We start from the raw sequence: 13,719 nt of genomic DNA, 5'->3' as shown, positions 1-13,719 counted from the left end.
TTATGTCTTTGTGCCCTGAATGATGGCTTCACATTAGCTAAGCTGAGAGTGCCTGGCTAGGGGAACTGCTCCCTGGTCATTTTTGGCAATGTGGAAGTCAGTATACATACTGAGATTCAAAACCAGCTCCTTCTGCAGGACACTGGGAGTTCCTGTATTCCTTTGCATTTGCAAAAACCACAGAGGTGTGTGCTGGCCAGGAGTGCAGCATGGTCTGGAATCAGAAAAAGGAAGTTTTGAGATTCTGTGGAAGTTTCTGCCAACCGGCCTGGTTCCTGCCACCTTGCAGTCCCCACCTTAGTCTTCAGGGGAATTCCTGAGCTTCTGGAAACAACCTGAGTTGCCTCCTTCCCTTGAGTCATGTGAAGCAGGTTGTAAGGTCCTGGACTCTACTGTTCTCTGCTTACAGGTATGCTTGCCCTTGGGGACATGGAGACACTCACTCATTGGAGGAGTTGGACAGCACAAAGGTGATTGTTGGGATCCTCTGTGAGACCCTGGTTTCCTCTGCTCCATCTGAGAAGCTGGACATGCAGGGCCCTTGTGTAGGACCCTCTGACCCTGTCCTCTCCTCTGCTTTTCCAGTCCTGTCCCAGGCCACCTTTTCTACCTGTTCCTGATATGATGTCCCCTCATAAAGGTTTGCAGTCTTAGGGACAGCCCTCCCATTTCTGGATCCTACTTTTTATCCTCATGATGGCCAAATCCTTACCTCCACCCACATCCCAGTGCACTCTTAGGCCCACTTGTCCCTGCCTTGTCCTAACATCTGTCTTGACCAGCTCCTTGTTTGAGAAAACCCAAGATTGGACAGACTTTCTGGTCAGACCAAGAAGTGAGGATGTAAGAGATAGGAGGGGTCTTCAAAGGGACTAGGGCAGCTTATCCTGGCCTTGAAGCAGGATCCCAAAGATCAACCAAAGCAGCAAGGAACAGAGTGAGAGAGGACTGTGCCATCATACGCCTGTGGACAGGGGAAATGGGCACTTTGTGCACAGCTGGAGTACGCTGGACATGCTCTCATGAACAGTGGCCTGATTAATTCTTTCTACAACTTTTCAAGGAAGATAGCAATCCCATTTTATAGCTGCAGACACTGAGACTCAAGAGAGCTTGTCACCAAGGCTTGGTTAGGAAGAGGTAGAGCCAGGATTCAAACTGGATCTTTGTATCTATGTGCTGCTGCTCTGAGGCAGCCTACCCTTGGAGCCAGAGAGGGCCTGGGAAGGCCAAAGAAACTGGATTCAGGGTGCTGGTATTGTCTTCCCAGGGAGTCAAGGTCAGAGGAGGCCACCACACAGCCCAAGCCCACAGGATCTCCTTCTAAATGCACTAAGTAGTCCTGCTGGTGGGCCTGGAGCTCTGGCTCATGCTCAGTTCACAGATAACCCAGGAGTTGAATGACCTCCAGGTAGCAAGGACTGCCATGAAGCAGAAAAGACCCGGAGGTGACGCCTAGTTCTCTCCCTCTCTTGCCCTGTGAAGTTGAACAAACTGCTCACCTCCCTGGGCCTCCGAGGTCTAAATAGCCCTGTTTTGGGCCTGGCTGACTGCTGACCAGGATAGCCTTTGTAGAATGGTGTTGACTGAGTTGTTCTCCTGTTCAGAAACGTCAGAATTTCCATATTACTTAGAGTATCATATCTGGGTCAGCCTCACTTCCAGGTTCTTCATGACTCTGCCCATACACTGTTTTTCATAGTCTTAACAGCTACCATGTCTATCTGTCACACATTTGTTTGTCCTGAGCTTGTTTCCTGCCTGGCCTCCTCTGAGAAGCCCTTCCACCCCAACTGGGCACTTGTGTCCCCACTGATCCTCTCACTTTTATTCTTCTAAAGTCTTGGGCCCTGGACTAAGAGAATTGCCCAGGAGGGGACATCTTGCTCTTACGATCTATGGAGCCTCTGCTATGGACCTGTTTTGTTTGTTTGTTTGTTGTTTTTTTCTCAAACAACAAAATTTATTTTTTCATAGTTCTGGATACTATAGGTCCAAGAACAAGGTTTTGGCAGGTTTGGTTTCTCCTGAGGCCTCTCCCTTTGCTATTTGTTTGTTTGTTTATTATTTGTTCTTTTTAGTTATACATGACAGCAGAATGTGTTTTGACATGTTATACATACATAAAGTACAACTTCCCATTCTTCTGTTTGTACGTGATGTGGAATTACATTGGTCATGTATTCATGTATAAACATAGAAAAGTAATATATGGACCTGTTCTTCATTATATTTCCAGGGGCACATTTTCCAGATAAGGTTGGCATTTTAGACAGTCACATCTGAGATTCTGCAGCTCACAGCATTAGGAACTAGGACCGGAATCCAGGTCTGTCTGATGCCAAACTCCACATTTTGTTTTATGTTTCTGTTTTCTGTCCTGGAAGACAGCACAAATCCCCCAAGAGTTTGAAATGCTCCAATTTAATTCTCTGGCCCTAAAGGGTGTTGTGATGGTGGTAGTGTCAAGGTCCCTTGACATTGTCCTGCTCCAACTCTATAGCTGGTGATCTTTGTGAGCGCAGATCAGACCAGGATATTAGTGAAGTGCCCTTTCTAAGCAGCAACTGCCTCAAAGAGGAGCAAAGGGAGGGTATTCAGTCTTTTCCAAACTTCTGGTATGTCACTGACCACCTTTCTGTCTTGAGGGCCAATCCTCCACCATTTCATGTCTAGTCTTTTTCCAATTTGTTCTTAGCTGCAGAGCAAACTCGGGTGTGTGTGGGGGTGCATCTTTTATTTACAACCCCAAATATGGCTCCTCTTTAGCTGTGGTCTTTTAAGAAGGTGCAATCTACTGCTGCATCTGCCATTGCAGAATCAGTTCCATAAATACTGATGGAATATAAGGAAAAGTCTGGATGGTGAAGGTCTCCACTGGGCCTTTTCCAAGACTGCCATAGAACAAAAGTGTGTGTGTGTGTGTGTGTGTGTGTGTGTGTGTGTGTGTGTGTGTCTAGAGATTCCTTTTAAGAAATTGGCTTATACAATTTTGGGGGGACTGGCAATTCTGAAATCTGCAGAGCTGGTGAACAGGTTGGAGACTTGGGAGAGTTGCTGCTGAGTCTGAAGACAGTGTGTGTGCTGGCAAATCTGGAGAGAGCCCAGAGATCTCTCATGAATGACAGTTATTCAAAAGCACCATGCAAACCCAGCAGGCAGGTGCAGGTTCCAGAACATGCATATCACAGAGGTGACAAGACCTTGCTGTTTATTTGCTCTTTCAGACACCTGGCATTCACCTGGTCCCCACTTTGGCAGCAGGTGAGGTCTGAGAGGTGACAGCATGAGTGGAGGGATGTGGGAGGTGAAAAGAGCAGTGTCTGTACATGGGGGTTTTTGGTTCACCAAGGGGAGGATGGGGTAGGGCATGGTAAAGAAGGAGGTCTTGAGCTCAGTGTGGAGAGGTTTCCAGTCTGGGGAACTTGAAACCATCAGGGACAGGAGCAAAGGGAGCTATTACAACATCTCACTCTTCTCTGCCCCCTTCACACTGCACGCCTGAGCACACGTGAGCTCAGGCCCTCAAATACATGACTGATTTGAGCAAGGACTTTTCTCACAGGGTAGGTCCCTGAGTTATTTTAAAATTTTTGGCTATTTGAATAATGCTGGTATGAACATGGATGTACAAATATCTGTGTCTCTGCTTTCCTTTGAGTATTTTTTCTTTTCTTTCTTTTTTTTTTTTTTTGGTACCCAGGATTGAACCCAAGGGCACTTAACCACTGAGCCACATCCTAAGCCCTTTTTACATTTTCTTTACCAACAGGGTCTTGCTAAATTGCTTAGGGTCTATCTAAGTTGCTGAGGCTGACTTCAAACTCAGGCTCCTCCTGCCTCAGCCTCCCATGCTGCTGGAATTATAGGCATGCACCACCATGCCCAGGTGGTTACACTTTAAAAAACAAATAATTGCTCTATCTTGTCTACTAGTTCAACCAATTTGACAAACTATCAATTATAAATAGTCTTTTTCATCAGATGCAAAAGTGCACAGGAACTTGGGAGAAGTTTTCCTACTTGACTAATGTGGAGACCCAGACCCAGGAAGAGCATGGCCTCTGATCTGAGTGTGCTTACAATGATAGGAGCTTGGCATTCTGAGAAGGAGAGAGTGTGATTAAGAAAGAGTGTGTGGACTCTGGAGTCACATGCACAGAACTTGCCCCATGACCCCGTGAAGAGCTATTGGACCTCTCTGAGGCCTTTTTGCACACCCGTAAGACACCGCGCCTTTTGCTGTGAAGATAAAGGAGAAGACACAGAGATAACGTAGAGCTGCTATAGAGTGAGCTCTCAGTAAGGGGGTTATTTCTGTGATAAATACATGTTTATGTTATCAATGTACCAGTTAAAGAACTCAGGACTAAGGACCCGCCTTCTTAAATTCGTTTTCTTTCAAAATCTCAGGACATCTATTTACTTAAAGTCAGGTTCATTGAAGTACAATGTACATACAAAACAATTTACCTGTCCTATAGTTCATTTTGACAGTCATGTGACCACCACAGTCAAGATAACCCCCAAATTCCCATCAGCCATTGATAATCACCTTCTTACCCCTAATTCTTAGTGACCTTTGGTCTATTTCCTGTCTCTATAGTTTTGTCTTTAACAAAATGTCACATGAGTGGAGCAAAACAGAATGGAGCCTTTTAGATTAGCTCTTGTCACTTGGACTAATGTCTTTGAGATCCACCCTGGCTATTGTGTACATCATTAATGTGTTCCTTTTTACTACTGACAAGGATTCCATTGTATGGATATGGACGTTTATGGGTTTTATTTTCTAGGTTTTAGAAGCTATGAATAGAACTTGTATAAATATTCATGTATAAGTTTTTGTAAGAACATAATTTTCCATTTCTGTAGGGCAACTAGCCAGGAGCAGAATGCTGGGTACATGTTCAAAATTATGGGAAATTGCCAGTTATGGTTTGGATGTGAGGTGTCCCCCAAAAGCTCATTTGTGAGACAATGCAAGAAGGTTCAGAGGAGAAATGAATGGGTTGTGAGAGTCTTAACCTAACCCATGAATTAATCCCCTGATAGGGATTAACTGGTAACTGAAGTGGTAAGGTGTGGCTGGAGGAGGTGGGAATTAGGGGCATGGCTTTGGGGTATATATTTGTATCTGGAAAGTGGACTCTCTCTTTGCTTTCTGATCATCATGTGAGCTGTTTCCCTCCACTACACTCTTCCACCATGATGTCCTGCCTCATCTTGAGCCTTGAGGAGTAGAGCCAGCTGTCTACAGATTGAGACCTCTGAAACTGCAAGCCCCTAAATAAACCTTTCCTCCTCTACAATTGTGCTCATAGGGTCTTTTGGTCACAGTGGTGAAAAAGCTGAGTAAAACACCAAGCTAACTTCCAAAGTGGCTGTCCCATTTTGCATTCCCTCCAGCAAGAGTGAGAGTAACAGCAGCCATTCCTCCTTGCCAATCCTTGGCATTATCAGGTTTTGTTTGTCTTCTGAAAACATGTCAATAGGTGTGCCCTCATATTTCATGTTAATCATCTTTCTCCTAATGTTAATTCTGTCATCACCTCTGCACCTCTGACTATGTCAAGGGGGAAGTAAGATGTGAACAGAGTCTATATTACTGTAAACTGTTTCCCTGACTCCCTTTCAATTCAGTTTTAACTCATAAGGTCTCCTCGTGAATGTGGAAGGGTGGGGAATAGGGAAGTAAGGTCTACCTGCACCCTGCACATATATTTTTTGAACAACATTGGTTTTTTTTTTTTTTTTTTTTTTTTTTTCTGGAGAGCTCCAGGTTGGGTCCAGACTTTGCTGAGACAGGGACAAGGGTGTTTACATCTGCTGATATGCAGCCAGGAACTGATTTTGAGTGGAAAGGAAAGCAGGTCATTTACAGCCAGGCATGGGAAGTTGCTCTTCTATTCCATATCACCTGCTCTAGGGAAATTCTCAGTCTCTAGGGTCTGGGGGCCATGGCCCATGATGTAGGTGGCTAACAGGCATTTCTCTTACCTGGAGTTTATAATCCAGAAACTGGTATAGTCACAGATACTGACAGAGAAAAGAATTATAACTTTCCATTTTATCAAAGCAATTCTTCCTTTCCAGACTCCTCATCACTGCAGAGTGAGTCCCAGATTTCCCTCTGACTAAGCCCTTGAGGTTATTCTACCTACCTTCTTGCTCTGGGTTAATTTTTCCCCAATAATTAACAGTAGCTTCCTGACATCCTAGCGCCAAGGGTTGCCAAGTCACATTTAACACTCTGAGATGCTCACCTGTTGGACAATCTCTGAACGGAGTCAGGAATGAAATAGTGGATCAGGATGTTTATTTAGAAGCAAAACACCTGCAAACTAGCAATCTCTTCAAGCTCCAGTTGTTGCCCTTCAATGTGGCAGCTGTGTACAGGATGCCCTGTACACCGGAACAGAACTTCAACCATGCTGCATATTTCTGCAGAGTGGGTGGAATGGAGGAAGTATTGGCAGTGTTGCCCAGAGAGCTGGGGGCCTCTTGACTACATATGTGGTGCTGCTGACGACATGGAAGATCCCCACACCCCTCTCTCTAACACTCTCACTCTCTCTTCAGTTGCAGTACACTGGCTCCCTACCCATGACGCACAGGGTGATCATAGAGTGGGGGTCTAGGCCCAGCTCTGCCTTGTGGCTTCTTAACTGAGTTATTTCCCATTTCTAGGTTTCAGTTTCTCCTCACATACCTGACTCTAATGATCTCACCTCCCCTACCTCATCACACACAGTTTACAAGCCCTCATCCTACTGGGGTTCACTGTTCTGCACCTCCTCTGTCATCATGCATGAAGGACAGAAAGTGGCACTGAGATCATCAGAGCCACATTTGTGAGGAGAAACTGAAACCTAGAAATGGGAAATAACTCAGTTAAGAAGCCACAAGGCAGAGCTGAGCCTAGGCCCCTCCTCCCCCATGATTACCCTGTAACTCCTGGTCCCCTGGCCCTTTCTGCCTTCTGCCTGCAGGTTTTGTTATAGGAAAACAGGCATTCTAGTCTGGCTGATCAGAGGAAGTGGAGGAGCCATGTTGAAACCTGGCTGAAGTCTCACATAGCCAGAGCCTGACCCAAACTGGAGAGCAGGGTGCAGCTGGAAGGCAGTAGAGGGTGGGGCTTGTCTTTTCCTGGAGGGCCTGGAACACCCTGTATGTTCCTGTCTGCTGTTTCCCAAGGCCCTGTCTCCATGTGAGCCTGGGGTTTGTGGTCAGTCACCTGTGTGTATTCCCAGTGATGTACAGGGCAGCAAAGCCTAGTCTATCCACAGAACTGGAGTGGTTTTTGTTCCTGCCACCCACTGGTGAAGGAACCCTGGGTAAGTCAGTTCTTTGCACTGGTCTTTGTGTCATCTGTGAACCAAGGCCAATAGCACTGATGTTGTTAAATGGCGGGAGGATTAAACCAAGAGGTGATGTACCAGGTAAACATGGATTAACACACATCCTCCAATCCTGAGAGTGAACTGGGTGAGCACTTATAGCTGTAGTGACACCCTTGGAGGAGGTCTTATATCACTCCATCTTAAAATGAGGACCCAGAGGCAGAGAGAGCTTATCATTGACCCTAAACCCATCATATTCAAATCTGAACTGTCAGGCTCCAGAGTCTGTAGTAGGAACAGTGGACTACTGTTACTAGAGTAGAAACCGTAGAAGCTGAGGACCAGGAGTGGTATTTGTTTAAGTTTATGATAATTGTGAGAAGTGCCCTGAACTTATATTCCTACAGGAGCAGACCCAAGTGGGGAGGAGGACAAGTGTAGGGTTGGGTCTTGACTTTATTTAAGATTTTAATATTTTGTTCATCATGGATTTTTTGCATTAATTTTGATTCTTAAAAATATTGCAATGGGCTGGGGTGTAGCTCAGTGGTAGGGCACTTGCCTAGCACATGTGAGACAGTGCATAAAAATAAATAAATAAAATAAAGGTATTGTGACCATCTACAACTAAATTTTTAAAAAATTGCATTAATTTTTTTGGCACCTCCTTAAATCTCATGCCTCAGGTGAGTGCCTTTTTCTTATTCTGGCCCTGCTGAGACTCCCCCAGTAGCTGGGCCTCCAACTCATTTCTTCCCACCCTGGTTAGGAAGCACAGGATGCTTCTTGGTAGAGTGATTTCTTTTTATTGGTCTTCACCCTGCTGAGAGATTATTCTCAGTTTCCTTCCTTAAAAAAACCAAACAGAAGCAGGCTCAGGTGAGGCAGGTTAGCTGGGTGGCTACCACTTTATGTTTGAGACGGACAATGGCTCCATGAGATTTCATGGATCCTCATTTTTTAGAAATTCTCGTTTCTCAAAAATTCAGTGTCTATTCCTGAGAAGGTGAGTCAAGTGTTTCAGTTCAGCAAACACAGCTTCTGCACTCAGAGGAGATGGGGGTTGCCTTCTGATGCTTCCCTGGAGATCCAATCACCCTCCTGCTCCACTGGGTTTCGAATTCAAACCTGGTGACTTTGACTTGCCACTTGCTTATTCTGAAAATAGGACCCCTTAGCAGGTCCTCAGATGCAGTTTGCTAAATGAGCTGGTTAGTTACATGCATAGGTGTGGCCACAAATGACTTATAGGATAGTGACTATAGCAGACAGTGGTTGAGTGGTGGGCTCCATGTTGGACTCTGGGCAGACTTTACTGGTGACAGGGATGACAGTTTGGGACATAGCAGTTTCCAGTGTTTGGGGAAAATCCAAACAGAAACTTTGGAGTGAGAAAAGAAAGAACTTGTTCTACAGAGAAGTCTTTCAAGATATGCATATATATATATATATATATATATATATATATATAGAGAGAGAGAGAGAGAGAGAGAGAGAGAGAGAGAGAGAGAGAGAGAGAGAGAGAGAGAGAAAATAATTAAAATTAAAATTTCAGAGGGCAACGGTTAGCCTTGTCAGATGACATAGTACTAACCCCATTCTAGTTTGAAAGGACTGTATGTCTGAGCTAAAAATATAGTATGATGTACCCCTTCCATTTCTGTAACTGAGAGCAAACTACTAGGTAAGCTGCCTCTGTGTGTCCCTTTTTCTTGTCACTACCCTGTAATAGTTGGATGCTGACTCACTTCAGGATGAATTCCCCCCATGGTTACTTTGAGTTTGGGGAGGACTTATTGCAGAAGCCTGGACATTCTGGTGTCTCCTTAGAGTTTACTGTATTCTAGAGGAGCCAATAATGACTCACCTTAATATTTTGACAATTGAAAGTGTCAAGCACACAAATAAAAGCACCCTCCTGAGGTTCACTCTCAGGTGAGTTGATCTTTGGCTATTTTCACCACATAAGCTCTTGATCTGGTGTCTACTGACTCAATCTGGCTTGCATAATTGTTCCTGTCTGCATGTAAAGCTCCTGTAAGCTCCTTTACTTAAAGATTCATTTTGAGGACAAAGTTCTTTAAAAATATTGAGTGTGAATCAAATAATGCCAAGAATGAAGAATCTATTTCTTCAGATTCAGGCAGTAAAAGGAAGTTACTATTTAGATAAAGAATGACAAGCCCATAAAAAGAGTTTAGGAAATAAATAATGGTGGTGGTTGCATAATATTGTGAATGTACTTTATGACATTTAATTGCACTTGGAAATGGTAAGATGGCAAAAATTTATATTTTACCATGATATAAAAAAGTTCATGATGTAACATACCCAAGTCATTAAATTATGCCACCTAAATGGGTCATTTCTTGGTATATGAATGATATCTTAATTAAATGACAAATAAAAATAATTAAAAGAAAATTTTAATAGGATTACATGCATGCCTTTACAAATACTGGTAAAATATTTACATGTCTCTTTTATTTATTTAGGTTTTTATAAGAGGCTGCAGCGTGAGGTAATAACATCAAATAGATTTTGATCTTACAGGTTTGTTTTCCACCTTAATGTCTAGTTGCCCATATGTCTTTGGCCCCATTGGTTTCCTTACTTCTGTACAGAAAATAAGAACACTGTCTCTGCTGGTATGTGGGGGGTCTGTAGGATGAGTCCAGCACAGTGTGTGACACATGGCAGATTGTCAATCACATCCAAATCTGAACCTCTTTTTAAAAAATATCTTCCTTATTTTAGTCAGTTTCAGATTCTTGAGGAACCATCTTCAATAGGAACTGAGCAGAATGAATACTGTACCTTGTCCCACAAGCAGTGCCATCAGGAAGTGTGATGAGACAGGACTTTTAATTTTTGTTTGTTCTGAATTCAGATCTGCTTTGCTAAACATGGAGGCTGAAGATCTCTCAAAGGCCAAAGACATACCTGGGGACCCAGGTTTCAAAAATGAAGGCCAGTCCACTGCTGTGCAGCCTGAGTTCCCACTTGGAGAGCAGTCCCCTTGTCCCACCGACCTTTGGGATATGCTGGAAAGGAAGTTTCTGGAATACCAGCAGATGACACACGAGAGTGCAGATGAACGTCGGAAGAGTCTGTTGAGTCTTCTCCCCCTGTTCCTAAAGGTCAGAATTTCACTTTTAAAAAAGTTTTATTTTGTTTTTAATTGGCACATAATAATTGTACATATTTATGGAGTGCCATGTGCTGTTTCAATACATGTGTACATTGTGTCATGATCAGATCAAGATATTTACCATATGTATCCCCTCAATGATTTATTGGGTCTTTGTGGTAAGAACCTGCAGCATCCTCTCTTCCAGTTTCTTGGAAATATACAATAAAATATTGCTAATTATAGTTGCCCACTGTTCTTACTTTTAATTTTAAGATGATACAGTGCTTTGAGGATACTTCTGGAATGAATGAAAACCAGTCAGTGCTTTTAACATTAATGAGAGTGGCCTTTGATTGGTTGCTCAGGGAAGAGTTGTTTTAGTGTGTTTTTGCTGCTGTAGCAAAAAGCAGAGTGACTTGTAAACAACATGAAAATCAGATTTCCAATTTCTCTTCAAAATTTTGGTAGATGTGATAATACCAAAAACTGAATAGAAAGAGAGTACCCCTAGGGACTCCTTCTGGACAGAAGGTGGTCTTGGTCTCTCACCTTATCCCAGTCCCCAAAACATCTTTCACTCAATCCATGGGTGAAACATATTCCTTTGTGTTTTCTCACCCCATAGGCATTTAAGCTTATGATTCAATATATAGTGTTTCCTATTTTAACTGAACCTTGACATTGATCCATGTTTCACAACCCCTGCTCTGATAATTGAGCCTTTGTGGTCATGTTGTTGAACAAATGGGCTTTTGAGTCAAATGAAACAGGGCTCAAGTCCTGGCTCCATCTATTATTAGCTGTGCATTCTTGAGCAAGTTACTAAGTCTTGCTAAACTTTGGTTTCCTCATCTGTAAAGTGAAATCAGTAATATTCTGCTGAGAATCCGTGAGGGTGAGATAAGATGATGTCTGTAAAGTCCAAAGCACAAGGAACACACACATGCTCTGCATTACCTTGCCCCCAGCCTCCAGGGTTCTTACTGCATGTGTGCATGGACGTTTGAGATTCTGCCTCTGTCATTTCCCAAGCTGCTGACACTATCAGCTTCTCTTTGGATCCTTGGTGCCCACCTCCAGTGAATCCTGTAGAGGCAAACATTACAGGTTTCCCATCATTTTATTAATATCTAATTTTTTTATTAAGTCCTACAATGTCTACAAACCTGATGTTTCTAGTAAGTTCTGACTGATAGAATCCTGCCAGAGTCAGAGCATTCCGTTTTCCTACTTGAGGGTTGATGGTGGAAAGGAATGTGGGGAAGATGGGACTTTTTTCTCAAGTATAATGCAGATAAAAACTGAGGTGTATTTAAAGGCTGGGAACACTCCTTGGAATATAGGCCCTCATGCAAATTGTCTAGCTTGTAACTATTTGGTCCTGAATTTTATAACCATAAAACAGTGTTCTTCAAGATTGTCTATGCCTTGCAAATATCAGAATCTAAAAAAGGGTATTGTGTTCTTTGAAATAGGGTGGTTAATGTCAAAACCTTTTGCATAACTTGGTTGTCATGAAAACCATGTCCTGCTTGGGATTTGAGTGCATGTAAGAATCTTGAATGACTGTACTCAATGAGAACTTGACTCTATACCTGATTCTTTTACTTTGGGCCCAAGAAATAATAAGATGATCTGGTATATTCTTTCTATGTAGACAAAGTATACCAGGAGATAATGAATTGTAACCCCTGCTTGGAAAGTATTATATTCTTTTTTTAAATTTAAATTTAATTTTAATTTTTTTATTTATTTTAATTAAAGATCATAAATTTACATAGGGCAATGTTGTTTGATTCATTCTGTTATTTTTTTCCCTTCCCCCCCACCCCTCCCACCCCTCTTTTTCCTCTATACAGTCCTTCCTTCCTCCATTCTTACCACCCTCCTTATCCCTAACCCTAAACCTAACCCTAACCCTAACGCTAACTCCTCCTACACCCCCTCCTTATATGTCCTCATCCGCTTATCAGCGAGCTCATTCGTCCTTTAGTTTATTGAGATTGGCTTATCTCACTTAGCATGATATCCTCCAATTTCATCCATTTGCCTGCAAATGCCATAATTTTATCATTCTTCATGGCGGAGTAATATTCCATTGTGTATATATGCCACAGTTTCTTTATCCATACATCAACTGAAGGGCATCTAGGTTGGTTTCACAATCTGGCTATAGTGAATTGAGCAGCTATGAACATTGATGTGGCTGTATCTCTGTAGTATGCTGATTTTAAGTCCTTTGGGTATAGGCCAAGGAGTGGGATAGCTGGGTCAAATGGTGGTTCCATTCCAAGCTTTCTGAGGAATCTCCATACTGCTTTCCAGAGTGGCTGCACTAATTTGCAACCCCACCAGCAATGTATGAGTGTACCTTTTTCCCCACATCCTCACCAACACCTATTGTTGCTTGTGTTCTTGATAATCGCCATTCTAATTGGGGTGAGATGAAATCTTAGGGTAGTTTTGATTTGCATTTCTCTTATTACTAGAGATGTTGAACATTTTTCATATATCTGTTGATTGCTTGTACATCTTCTTCTGTGAAGTGTCTGTTCATTTCCTTAGCCCATTTGTTGATTGGATTATTTGTATTCTTGGTGTAGAGTTTTTTGAGTTCCTTATAGATTCTGGAAATTAGCGCTCTATCTGAAGTATGAGTGGCAAAGATATTCTCCCACTCTGTAGGCTCTCTCTTCACATTACAGGATAGTTTCCTTTGCTGAGAGAAAGCTTTTTAGTTTGAATCTATCCCAGTGGTTGATTCTAGCTTTTATTTCTTGTGCTATGGGAGTCCTATTAAGGAAGTCTGATCCTAAGCCAACAAGTTGAAGGTTTGGACCTACTTTTTCTTCTATAAGATGCAGGGTTTCTGGTCTGATTTCAAGGTCCTTGATCCATTTTGAGTTTAGTTTTGTGCAGGGTGAGAGATAGGGGTTTAATTTCATTCTGTTGCATATGGATTTCCAGTTTTCCCAGCACCATTTGTTGAAGAGGCTATCTTTTCTCCATTGCATATTTTTGGCACCTTTATCTAGTAGGAGAAAATTGTATTTATTTGGGTTTGTGTCCATGTCCTCTATTCTGTACCATTGATCTACCTGTCTATTTTGGTACCCATACCATGCCGTTTTTGTTACTATTGCTTTGTAATAGAGTTGAAGATCTGGTATTGCGATACCCCCTGCTTCGCTCTTTCTACTGAGGATTGCTTTAGCTATTCTGGGTTTCTTATTCTTCCAGATG

The 13,719-nt window shown here is 42.7% G+C and overlaps 1 protein-coding gene across 1 annotated transcript in view; it reads left to right on the top strand.

Annotated features, from left to right (window-relative positions):
- Positions 1–13,719, top strand: part of WDFY4 (WDFY family member 4) — a 288,190-nt gene that overhangs the window by 9,720 nt on the left and 264,751 nt on the right. Inside the window, 1 exon segment of the mRNA XM_079138164.1 lies at positions 10,234–10,483. Within this exon segment, the coding sequence (XP_078994290.1) occupies positions 10,234–10,483 (250 nt within the window).

The sequence above is a fragment of the Sciurus vulgaris genome (assembly GCF_902686455.1).
Source record: "Sciurus vulgaris genome assembly, chromosome: 4".
In the NCBI taxonomy this organism is placed as follows: Eukaryota; Metazoa; Chordata; class Mammalia; order Rodentia; family Sciuridae; genus Sciurus; species Sciurus vulgaris.
The sequence above is the reverse complement of the archived record's forward strand: the minus strand, read 5'-3'. Positions and strand labels throughout refer to the sequence as shown.